This window comes from Elgaria multicarinata, chromosome 20 (genome assembly GCF_023053635.1).
Source record: "Elgaria multicarinata webbii isolate HBS135686 ecotype San Diego chromosome 20, rElgMul1.1.pri, whole genome shotgun sequence".
NCBI classification, from domain to species: domain Eukaryota; kingdom Metazoa; phylum Chordata; class Lepidosauria; order Squamata; family Anguidae; genus Elgaria; species Elgaria multicarinata.
In genome coordinates this window covers 1,151,614-1,163,930 of record NC_086190.1, presented here as the reverse complement: position 1 = coordinate 1,163,930, position 12,317 = coordinate 1,151,614, and the positions used below count along the sequence as shown (strand labels likewise).

The 12,317-nt window shown below is 63.2% G+C and overlaps 1 protein-coding gene across 1 annotated transcript in view; it reads left to right on the top strand.

Annotated features, from left to right (window-relative positions):
• CAMTA1 (calmodulin binding transcription activator 1) overlaps window positions 1-12,317 on the top strand; it is a 696,337-nt gene that overhangs the window by 657,248 nt on the left and 26,772 nt on the right. The window contains exons 9-15 of the mRNA XM_063145348.1: window positions 468-594; window positions 1,771-1,905; window positions 8,150-8,277; window positions 9,163-9,374; window positions 9,829-9,907; window positions 10,147-10,465; window positions 11,387-11,925. Coding sequence (XP_063001418.1) covers window positions 468-594; window positions 1,771-1,905; window positions 8,150-8,277; window positions 9,163-9,374; window positions 9,829-9,907; window positions 10,147-10,465; window positions 11,387-11,925 — 1,539 coding nt within the window. The remainder of the gene's footprint in view (window positions 1-467; window positions 595-1,770; window positions 1,906-8,149; window positions 8,278-9,162; window positions 9,375-9,828; window positions 9,908-10,146; window positions 10,466-11,386; window positions 11,926-12,317) is intronic.

Sequence of the window (12,317 nt, the reverse complement as noted above, 5' to 3'; positions counted from 1 at the left end):
CTGCAGTTGTTTTCAAATGTTCACTGGCAAATTTTACATGAGGCACCCGATGAATCAGTCGACGGGCTGCTACTGTTCCCATTTTCCCAGGTGGGAAGCTGAGGCTAACGACAACTTGCCCAGCCCACAGAGCGAATTGTTGGCAGAGGCGGGGTTTGAATCCAGAACTCCTCCAATCCACAAGTGAATGGCTTTGGCTACATGATAGTGCCGATGGGTACAGCCCACGTGGGCCCTGGTGGAGCGAAGGGGCCGTTCTCTGACTGCCCTAGAGACAGAAAGGTTCAGAGTCACAGGAGCTGCGTTCTGCCCAGCCACTGATGCCAAGAGGGAGTGCATCCCCCCCCCCCGTGTGTGCGTGTGTGGCCAATGCCGAGCATCTTTTGGGACAGGTGCTGGGCAGAGGTCCTGGTGAAGGCCTCCGACCAGTGGGCTTCCTGACCCCACTGGCTCTGCTTCCTTTGCAGGGGGGCGTGAAGGTGCTGATCACGGGGCCATGGCAGGAGGCCAGCAATAACTACAGCTGCCTGTTTGATCAGATCTCGGTGCCTGCCTCCTTGATACAGCCGGGGGTGCTCCGTTGCTACTGCCCAGGTGAGGGACCCCGGCCAGTCGGTTGGGACTCTCAGGGAAGTGGGTTGCGGGCGTGACTGGGTGGGCGTGATAGTGGGGTGGGGGTGACGCCCCGGGGATGGAGCCAGAAGCCATGTCCTTGGCACATTTGCAAGCCTGGCGTAAGAAGAACACAAGGAGGGTTATGTTCTTGGGGGTCCCCTGAGTGAGAGGGGGTCCTCTCGTGCGGCATTTGGTTGCCACGAAGCCAGCCACACAGGCAGGCGCCTCAAGGAAACGCCCCAGTGCACGCAGGCATGCCTTGAGCCCAGAGGAAACAGAAGCGGCCACGTGAAGCTGCCCCACGGAAAACTGCCAGGATCCGTTGCCCCAGGGCATGGCCAGGGCCGCCGGCTTTGGCGCAAGAGTGCAGAGATTCCTCTTGGATCAGGCGAAATTGGGGAACATCCAAAATAGCCAAACGGAAGAGTAGGTTTATCCTTTGCGGAGTCCTGCTGGAGCTGGCTTCTGGGTGGCCAGAGAGTGGCCCGGGGCGGGCAGGGCTGTGCCCAGGTCCCGCTGCTGTGCCAACTGCGCCCGTTCCTTGAGCGGTTCTCTGCAGGCCATGGTGGCACAGCCATGGTCACCCCTGGGCTGGGTGGGTCCCATGGGCTCTGCTTCTGGCTGCCTTTGAGGAGTCTTTGGAAACGCTCCTGGGTCCAAAACGCAGCCGCCGCCATGGGGTGAGCAAGCGCCCAGTTGCAGGCGCTCTATTATTGCAGGTGTTTTGCAAGAGCTGCCGCTCTCTGCTGGGTGCTGGTGCTTGCCTCTGAAGCCCCCAAGGGCCCTCTCCTCCCACACCGTCCTGCCGCCCAGGCACAGCTGAGGTGACTCGATGTGTGAGAGGAGAGACTCCTCGGTGGCTGCCCCTCAACTGGGGGACTGCCTTGCTTTACTGAATACGGCTTGTGTTTTGGAAAGGGGTGTGGGGCGGCCTGCTTTGCAGCACCCTGGGAGCCCCTCTCCCCAACCAGACAGTGGGCCCGGGAGGAGGCGGGGAGGGGAGTTGCCTGATCCAGGGCAGGCTCTGAAAACAAGGGGGCTGGCAGAAGCTGTGCAGCGGGGGGGGGGGGGAGATTTCTGTCCCGCTCCTGGGGGTCAGAAGCGCATCTAAATCTAGGCTGGGTGCCCCCCCTCCTTGCCCCTCTTGTGTTCCAGCTCACGACACGGGTCTGGTCACGCTGCAAGTGGCCTTCAACAACCAGATCATCTCCAACTCGGTGGTCTTTGAGTACAAAGCACGAGCCCTGCCCAGCCTGCCTTCCTCGCAGCACGACTGGCTGTCCCTGGACGGTGAGTGGGGCCCACGCCGCTCCCACAGGGTGGGCCAGGGAGGGGGCTCTGGTCTCCTGGACGAGGTGGGGTGGGGGTAGAAGCACCCAGCTCTGCAGCTGAGGAAGCCCTTGCTTTGCCCTGGGCACGAGGTGGAGGAAGGCCCCACCCCACCCCACCCCCAGACACACGCCCACGTGGAGGGTTGCTTGCAGGGTGAGAAATGCCCTCTGTGTGGCAGGAAACGTGGCAGCAGAGGACAGGAGGGCCAGTTGCTGTGATACATGCACTGGGAGGCCATCTGCCAAGGCTGGGGGGGGGGCGACACCCCAAATTAGTAGGATGGACGGATTTGTCCCGTTCCTCTCCTGCCTTTCCTCCAAGTGGCTCTAGGCCCCTTGGCCCTCTGCCTCCTCAGCCTCACAACAGCCCTGCGGAGCTGGAGGGCAGCCCCACCTCCAGGCAAGCACATGTTGGCATGGGAACGGCTGCGCTCGATGTCACCCCCGTGACATTCGTGGGGGCTGCAACATCATTGAGCCCAGAGCGCCGTCCGTGCTGCTGCCACCCGAGGGCGCTCATGTGTCTGCGAAGGGGCACTGTGGGGGGGGGGTGCCAAGGAGCAATTTGCTGGGGCGGGGGGGGGGTGTCTTTGAATGGGGCCAGCCTGCCAAGCCCCCACCCCGTTCCACCTCACTGGAGGACATGGAGCTCTCTGGAGAAACAGTGGCAGGAGGCCTCTATGGCCACCGGGGGGGGGGCGGTACCCCCTTCTCCCCCCTCCCCAAAGGGCGTCTTCCCACCACCCGCTCTTCCCCGTTGCAACTGAAGCGGGGGCTGGCGGGGGCGGAGGCGCTTCTCCCTCCCGAAAAGCAGCCCCAGGTGTGGGGGGGGGGCGCGGGGAGGGACCCCTGCAGCCAGGCGGGGAGCCGCGATCCAGCCGGGCGGCGTTTTGCGCCGGGACGGAGGACTGGGCGCTGGGGGCCGGGCGAGCGGACGCGTCCCAGGGCGCTCCGGAGCGGAGCGACGCGAGGAGGAAGGCCCCGGGCTGTCGGCGTGCGCAGGCAGCGCCCCTCCGCGGGTCGGGCTGCATTGCGGGCGCCCCGGCGCGGCACTGCGGCGGCGCTGGTGTGCTGCCGCCGCCGCCGGGGCCGCCCGCTCCGGAGCCGGCGGCGCTGCGCCCGGGCCGGGCACCTGTGGCGCGCGGGGCCGGGCTCCGGCGGCTCCCCATTGGCTCCGGCGCGCGTGTAAACAGGCGCCGCGGCGGCCGGCGCGGGCTGATGTCACTTTCCGCGCCGCGGATTGGCCGCCGCTGCCGCGCCCGGGCGGAGCAGCGCCACCGCGGCGCTCGGGCCGTGGGGCTGTCCGGCCGCGCGCGCGCGGCGCTTCTGGCTCGGGCCGCCGGCGCGGGCGATGGGGCCGCCGCCCCCCAGGTAAGTCCGCCCCGGGCCGGGCGCGCTCGCGGCCCCGGGCCGCGGCCGGCGCGCATCGACGGCGCTTCGCCCCAGGGGTGCTCCCTCTTGGGGGGCCGGGCGCCGGGGGACGCCTCGGGGGAGGGGCCTGATCCCCGACCCACCCGCTCCGCAACTTGCCCTCCCGTGCTGGCTCGGAAATGCAAGGAAACTCCTTTGGAACTTGAGGGGGGGGACGCGGAGGAGACGCTGAGGAAGGGGGACGCGCGCCCCTGCCCGGAAAGCCATCGCGTCGCGAAGAGCTCGCCTCGGGGCCCCGGGAGGCCCCCGCGAGGTCTCTGGCAACAGTCTCTGGCAGCTGCCTTTTGGCCACCAGCCTGGACGGGATGGCGCCTGCCTCACCCCACCCCACCCCAGAGCCCCCTTCCTCCCTCCTCACAGCATTTGGGGGCGCAGGTGCTGGCAGGGCCGCTCCGAGGAAGAGAGGCGCACGAGAGCTGCGGGCACATTGAGCGTCCTTGCTCCGCCGCTTTGCACCCAAGGGTGCTCCCCAAACTCCCAGGAGAAGCTTTTCGGGTCCGCTTCTTGCCTGCCTTCCTTTACGGGGGTCCAGACACCTTCCGCTCATGCCGCTCCTGAACACAGAAAGTCTGTGGAGGACAGGAAGGTGGAGCAGCTGGACACGCCCTGAGCCCTCCTCCCTCCCTCCAGAAGCCCCCCACCCCATCCCACCCCAAGGAAGAGAGCCGCCCCCTTGCCTGGCTGGACTGGCCCTCCCTGCAGCCAAACGTGGGCCTCCACTGCTGCTGCCACCGCTAAGCAGGTTGATGGTTTTTGGACCAGTGATCCCAGTTCCCATAACTGGGCTGATTCACGCACGCACACGTTCAGCACGTGGCCCCCGCCTGTGTGGATGGGCTTCTCAGGGCTTCTCAGGCACAGCTTTTCCTGGCGGGCAGTTCAGGCATCCCACAAGGGAGTGAAATTGGGGCACGTACAAGTACGTGTGAACGGGGCCGAACTGCCAGCGTGGTGTAGTGGCTAAGAGTGTTGGACTGGGGCTCAGGAGATCCGGGTTGCAGCCCCTGCTCAGCCATGAAACTCCCTGGGTGGCTTTGGGCCGGTCACCGACACTCAGCCTAACTTAAGCACATCAGGACATACCTCACAGGGTTGTTGTTGTGGGGATAAAAACGGAGAGGCGGAGGAGGACCACGTACCTACGCTGCCTGCATCCGGCCTCGTTGGAACTAGGAATCGGGATCTGCAAAGTACGTGTGATCTACCGCTGGGCCGTGGACACCCCCACTCCCCCACCCAAGGAGCCTCCATCATCCGCTGCAGCTGGGCAGGGAGCCCTAGACCCCCCTCCGAAGTGCCGCCAGAGGGCTGCCTGCCCCTGCATAGGCAAGAGAGAAAGAGTGGGGGGCCCTGCGCTGAGCAGCTGCGTTCTCCAGGAGGCAGGCAGGGAATACTCCTGAGTGGCAGCGGGCGCGTTGGACCCACCTCCAGGCCCGAGGTGGCCCTGAGCACCGGCTGGGCAGAGGCACAAAGAGGCGAAAGAAAAGTCCTAGATCGGCACTGAGCAGGGGGTTGGACTCGATGGCCTTCCAACTCTACTAGTCTATGATTCAATGACTCTATGAAAACTTTGATTGGTGTGATCTGGAGCCTTCAGGCAGAAGAATTATGGCTGTTGTCCCCATGGAGAGTTGTTGCTCCCCTCCCCTTTGGAGAAAGTTCTTTTCTTTCAGGAATTCAGGCTGTCTGTTATCTGCCACGTCACGCCACCCCACCCCACCACCAACGGGTGGAAAAAATAGACTTTTAACTGGGAATATGTCATCATTCAGCTGTTTTGCTGTGACGCCATACCCTGGGGTCCTTTGGAGAGGCCTGCCCCCCCTCCCGTGCCCTGGCACCCCGTGGAAGAGCCAACTGTAGTGGACATCTAAGCTCCCCACTTTATGACTTGCGCTAGCCATGACTAACTTAAAAGTCTCATTGAGTTTCATAGGTCTGCCATTGATAACCATACAGCCCATTATTTCAAAGTCCATAAAACATTGAGGGCCAGGATCTCTTCGCCATCATCCCAGAGTGCAGGACACGGCATCATGGGCTCAAGTTACAGAAAGAGCCAGATTCCGGCTGGACATCAGGAAAAGCTTCCTGGCTGTTAGAGCAGCAGGACAATGGAACCAGTGACCTGGGGAGGTGGTGGGCTCTCCCACCCTAGAGGCCTTCAAGAGGCAGCTGGACAACCGCCTGTCAGGGATGCTTTAGGGTGGATTCCTGCACTGAACAGGAGGCCCCTTTCAGCTCTACTATGAGTCCATGAACCCAACAGGCAAGAATTGTTCTGGATGGACCAGGGTCTTTGCTGCCCTGCTCCTATGGGGCCACAGCCTGTTCTGCCGTGGAGAGGAACGCCTGGAGCGTGGCCTTGCAAGCTGATGAAAGGAGCCACGGGCATCCTGTGAGAAAGCACTTCTGGCGGTGAAGGCCAGCACCTGCCTGCATGAAGAACTGAGCCATGAGGCTGAATGATCCCCAGCTGAGCTCTGGGAACGCTGGTTTGATCATTGCTCTTGGGCTGATGCCGCCGTTGCCAGCTCACAGCTGGGCAACCTCAGGTCCTGCTCAACTCACACTTCTGGGGTGTTTTCAAGGGCCGCCCCACAGAGAGCAGACCTGGCCGTTGTGGCCGCCTGCTCGGCCCTCCCCCTGCCCCGTGACCTTTCAAAGCTCCTTCCCTGGATGCTGGGGTCGTGCGGGTCAGGGCCAGAGTGGAGGGGGAGGCCTGCCTCCTGGGGGCTTCCGGCTGGGGCGGTTTCGGACCCTCATCCGAGAAGGAGTCGCTCTGCTTTTGAATGAAGCGCAGCCTCTGCAGACGGCCCCCGGGGGAGCGCTTTGTCCTTTCCTGGTGACGGTTTTCCTGATCAAAACTGCCCCCCTCTTGCCCTTGGCCTGTTCTTTCCCCTGTGGAGAGAGGGTGCTGAGCAGTAAAGTGGCTGGGGGGGAAAGGCCTGAGCTACCACCACCACCACCACCACCACTCCGTTCCTCGGCTCCTGACGGCAGCTCCCCGCGGCCACCTGTCCATGAAGACGGGGCCGGTGGGCGTTGCCCACGTGTGTCGCGTTGAGCTGTGCCCCTCTGCCTTCGCTGCCTGTCAAGGCCAGAGTCCTGTGCTCCAGGCAGATGATGGTTCAAACAGCGGCAACTGGGAAGGCAGGCAAAATCTGTCTTGTTGAAGGGCGCGCTGCGCCAAGCCAGCACACCGGTTGCCAAACGGCATGTGAGTCCTCCTGCTGGCACGGTGGAGGATTTGGGGAGGGGGGCTGTCAGTCTCCGCAGCCGGCGTGGCGCGCGTCAGAACCGCAGAGGAGGAGGAGGAGGAGGAGGAGGAGGGGCACTGCAGCCACTGCCGGAACAAAAGCTGCCTGACAAAGCGCCGTGGAGGTGGGGGGGGGGTGCTTGCAGCAGGCCAGTGGCAGGAGGAGGGGCAGAAGCTGCAGCCCCCTCCCCGCCCAGCTGAGGGGCTCTGCCTTGCTCCACCTCCATGGGAGAGGGGGGAGCAAGTGGGAGAACCCACCCCCCCACCCCGTCTCCCTTTGCAACCGCCCATCTCAGCTGAGAGGTTGCAAAGGGCGCATCAGAGGCCCAATGCTCTGGTGTAGCGGGGAGAGGGAGAGCCGGGTTCTTGCCCCCCCCCGGGCAGGGTGACTCTGGGCCAGTCCCTGACTCTCAGCCTGACTGACCTCACGGGGTTGTTGTGGGGCTAAAACAGAGAGGAGGAGGAGAAGGAGGAGAAGGAGGAGGGCCACGTGGCCACTTTGGGTTCCTTGCAAGAGGAAATAGTGTAACAAATGAATAAATAAATAAAACACTGTGAAAAATAAATACTAAAAAGGGTCTGATGCACTTCTCAAAGGTGAGCCCCTATTGCCACTTTCCCGTATCGCAGGTGGGGGTCCAGGGGGAGCGTGGATTTGCTCAAGCCCCCCCCCCCAGTGGCCAGGGGCCTATGAGTCCATCCCCCCCCCCACTTTCCAGGCTTGCTCACACAGGCTGCACCCATCCCTGAAGATTTGGGGTGGGAATGAGCCATCCTGCCCCCCCATCGCCCGTCCGTCCTTTGGCTCCGCCTTCCTCTTGGCGCTCCGTCCGCCTGGTGAAACCGAGAGACTATTGAGGCCCCAAAGCCCCTGCTGGGGCAAAGGGAGCCGTTCTCAGCCCACCGTGTGGCTGCCAGGAAGCCGCCTTCTCCTGAGTGAGATCCTCGCTCCAGCCAGCCCAGCCGTGTCAGCGCTGACTGGCAGCAGCGGCTCTCTGGGTTTCCCTGCAGGGGTCTTTGCTTGCCGTTCTCCAGGGACCTTCTGCGCGGCAAGTCAGGGGAGGGTGAGTGTGTGTGTCTGTGTCTGGGGAGTTGTGTGAATGAGGGACCAGAATTGAAGACTGGCCAGCTAGAAAGGCAGTGCCTGCTGGCTCCTTCCTGCCCGGGTCCATCTAGTCCAGCTTTCTGCTTCCGGCCACAGGCCTTTGGAAGGTGGCCAATGGCTGCTTCTCCTCCCACCCACCCCGCCATGCCCAAAAGTCAGCTTCCTCCGTGCAAGGGGCCTCGGTGGAGCTTTCGTGCCGAATAGCCGTGCTTCTACCTCCGTACTGGGAATGGCCGCTGGGACCAGTGGCAAGAGGGGCCCTGGGCCCGTCCTCCTGCCTGGATTCCCTCCTCCCGCAAAGCGCCTTCCTTTAAAGAATGAACAAATACATCCAGAAATGGCCGCTGCTTTGCCTCTTCTCTTCTGCTGCGGCCTTTCATGCACCCTCTTCTTCCTGTTTGGGAGCAGATAACCAGTTCAGGATGTCTATCCTGGAGCGACTTGAGCAGATGGAGCGGAGGATGGCCGAAATGACCGGCGCCCAGCAGCACAAGCCCGGAGGTGGCGGTGGTGGCAATGGAGGCAGCCAAGCACAGGTACATGCCGCCGGCGCCCTCTCTGTGTCCCTGGGGGCCCCTCGGGGCCCTCTCTGCCATCTCCCCCAGGCCACAGAGGAAGGGGGGAAGTCTTAAAGCTCCCTGCGTGCCTAGCTGGGGAATTCAGGGAGTTGGAGGCCTTTGTTTTGGTTTAAACTTACGTGGGGTTTCACCCTTGCAACCTAAATTTTGTTCAATGCTTTTAGAACATATAAATTAAGCAAAATTTCGTTAGCGCTGAGTTTTCGAAGTAGTACCACTGGGATTTGTTTATGGGGTATGAAGAAGTGTATATATTGTTCAAAGGGGCCTGATGAAAGTCGAAAAGTGCTCCATGCTGAGCGGGAGCCAGGGAAAACTCTTCATTTGCTAACGGGCTATTAGGAAATAAAATAAAAGTGGAACTGAGAAAAGCAACGGTCAGTGTGGTGGCAAACAAAACGGAGAGGTTGTGTGATCTGGCCTTGTGAACCGTAGTAGTGAGAGAGGCCCAGCAGACAACGGGGGAGAAACCTGGGAGAGAAGGCGCTCAGAAGGAGCAGAGCGCCCGTTCATTGGTCCTTCTGAAAGGGAGGGAATGTTGGAGTTGAAGAAGGTCTTGAGGCAGAGGCTCCTCTTGCCCACTCTCTTCCCACGTTTCTCCCAGGAGGGCTGGGGGAGCGACACCCAGGGGGGAAAGCCGCCCCCCCTCCTGGCTGGCAACTTGCCCGGGACCACCGCCCACTCTGGCCTTGGGGTCCCTGGCACTCCCACGTGGCTGAGAGCCTCCTGCGAGCCCCAGGCCTCGTGGGGAAAGACTCTTCCTCCAGCGCTGCCCCCTGCACCAGCCCCCCCCCCCGTTCCGCTCTCCCTGCGGTGGGATGCTGAGCTGCATCCGCCTTGCAGTGCATTTCAGGAGCTGCCACCGCCGCTGCCGCCGCCTTGGGCACCTGCTTCGAGAGCCGCGTGGTGGTCGTGTGTGAGAAGATGATGAACCGGGCCTGCTGGGCCAAGTCCAAGCACCTGATCCACTCCAAGACCTTCCGGGGAATGACGCTGCTGCACCTGGCCGCCGCCCAGGGCTACGCCACCCTCATCCAGACCCTCCTCAAGTGGCGGTAAGGGCCAGAGGGGCCGGGGAGCAGCCCCAGGCCTTCCTTTCAGGGGGGCGGGGGATGAAGCGCAGCGCGACACGGCCTTCGCTCATCAGCGCCCCTGGGAGGATGCAGAGGAGTGTGGCTCGGGGGGATTCTGGGGCTATGCTGGGGACCAGGCCGGATGTCCGGGGGAGCGGGGGCTGGCTGAGCCCTCCTGCTGCCGGTTGCCAGCCCTCTTGTTCTCCTCGGCCGGGGCCCCATCATCCCAGCCCACGGACGCTTTGCGCCTGGTTGCAGTCACTGGAGGAGCACCACTCTGTGCCATGGGCCCGAAGGGCGCCCTTGAACGCTTTGTGGCCTTTTCCTCTGGGGCACCACGGTGCTCTGGGCCCAGGCGCAAGGGGCAGCCTCTGCCCCACACCCCTGTCCCTCTTGCCGACGGCCTGGACTGACTCCTCTCTTTCTGGGCTCCCAGGACCAAACACGCCGACAGCATCGACCTGGAGCTGGAAGTTGACCCCTTGAACGTGGACCATTTCTCTTGCACCCCGCTGGTATGTGGTCGATGCAGCTCTTGCTGTGAAGGGCCATGGGCAGGGTTATCATGGCCCCAGGTGGGGCGGCACGGCCTTCTGCGCCAGCTTCACGCCACTTGCACGTGGCTCCCTGGGGGCCACGGGGGCCATTCTGCTGCTGCCCACGTACACCGTTCTTGCAGTGCTTCCCAAGAGGGCCGGTTCAGAGGGATTCCCCTGGCCTCCTCGCCCCCAACCGGTCCCCCTTCCTCTTCCAGATGTGGGCATGTGCGTTGGGCCACATGGACGCCGCTGTGGTCCTCTACAAGTGGGACCGCCGGGCCATCTCCATCCCCGACTCCCTGGGCCGGCTGCCCTTGGCCATCGCCCGCTCCCGTGGCCACGTCAAGCTGGCGGAGCGCCTGGAGCAGCTGCAGCGGGAGGAGCAGGCCCAGCTCCGGCAAGCCCCCCGGATCCCGGGCTGCCCTTCGCGCGAGGAGCCCAGTGGCGAGAACTGGGTCGCTCAGTGGCACAGTGAGATGGTTGCCTCTCAGGAGCCCGCCAAGGGCGTCACCGTGGTTTCAAATTCCAATACAGGTAAGTGCTCCTGGGAAAAGGCCCTCGGCCCCATCCCAGGTAGTCTGTTCTCCTCCATCCCTCACTCCCCAGGGACGTAGGAACTCAGCGTGGGTCAGGATCTCTTGGGACAGACTGTGCCTTCCTTCCTCCCTTCTTGATCCACTGTGACTGGAGGCTTTCTGGGAAAGGACAGTTACCAGGAGTGGAATAAAACCAGGATCTGAAACTAGCTCAAACCATGATTTCCAATCCTGGCTTATTCCAGTTCTGGCAACCATCATTTCCCAGTTTGGATGGAATGGGAACCCATGGCTAATTAACCCAGGAACCCTTTGATCTTGGTGTTGGCACAGGAAATGGAGGGGTTCCAATACGTTATTGAGTGTGTTAGGGTTCAGACCGCGCCTCTGCCTTGCAGTCAGTCTGTGAGGCAGGTTACTGACCCTTCAGCCACGCCTGCCGTGGTGACCATTTTGTGGTGGTGCCCAGGGCAGTTTCTCAAATAGTCACATGTGGCCACGGCCCCCAAAAGGCGGCCAGCCCCTGAGTGAACAAGACGCAGGACGGGGCTATGCAGGAAGGCTGGAGCGCCGGGTTTGGGTCGAACTGGCTGTAGGTCGCCGAGGGCAAGTGGCAAGCTTAGACCCTTTACGTAGGCCACGGCCAGTGGGACTGTCCCCCCCTCTCCCAGGCCAGCCCACCCGGAAGGAGCTCCCACCCGGAAAGGGGGATGTGTGTGTCTCTCCCCAGAGCCCCCACCCACCCCCAGCCCCCAAATCCTTTGCAGGGTTCCTGGACATTCCCCTGCGCAGCCAAGTCCCAGCAGTCCCCAGAGACTCCAAGCCCCGGAGTCCCCTGGCTAGCTAGGGTTGGGAGGGGGCGGCCTGGCGGTGTGGCGGGCCCCATCCAGGTCTGACCCTCTGCTCTCCTCCGTTCCAGAATTGAGGCGGCCTCGCTCGGAGCCCTCCAGCTACTACAGCAGCGAGAGCCAGAAGGACTACCCGGCGCCCAAAAAACACAAGCTCAACCCGGACTACTTCTCGGCTCGGCAGGACCAGCTGCTCTCCACCGCCCTGAGCCTGGAGCAGCCCAGCGCACGGAAGTCGGGCTCCAGTGCCAAGCAGCACCTCCCCGACATCCTCGGCCTGCGGCACGGGCTGCGGGACTACGGCAGGGAGCTGGTCCCAGACGTGTCTGGCTACCGTAGCGGCGGCACCGGCCAGGCGGGGCTCAAGTGGAGCCCCAAGGAGGCCTACGTCGCCCTGTCCGCGGTGCAGGTGGGCGGCAGCCCCAAGGGCGCGTCCCTGGCCAAGGACTCGGGCGTCCTACGGCTGCAGCCGCGGGAGCAGCAGCAGCAGCGGGAACAGATGGGCGCGTCCCTGATGATGGCGGACAGGGAGGCGGCCGACGCCGAGCTGCTCGCCTTCCGGGATGGCGCGGACGGCGGAGACGGCTTGCAGCAGGTGGACGATCTGCAGGTACGTGGCGGGAGGTGCGGCGTGTGGCCTGCCTGGGTTTGCCTCCCAGGTGGCGGAGCATGTCTCCGTGCCACGGGCTGGATGTGTGGACGGTGTCAGGTCTGGCCGTGTGGACAGGGAACCGCCGGGTGGAACGATCGCGCGTGGCAACGTGTCGTGCAGCCATGATGGCGGCCCATGTTGGGCTTCAGGCCCACCGTGTTCCTCCGCTAAAATGGGAGGGGTGCTTCGCTCCGGCGCCAGCCTCTACACAAAAGGAGGGAACTGATTTGAGCAGAGCACAATTCTGAAACGTTTCCCTCCTTGCATGCCTTCCACGCTCGTTCCGTGCAGCAGGGTTCGCCTTGCGCCTACTGGGAAGCCAGAGCAAACAGGAGTTTGGCAGGGGGAGT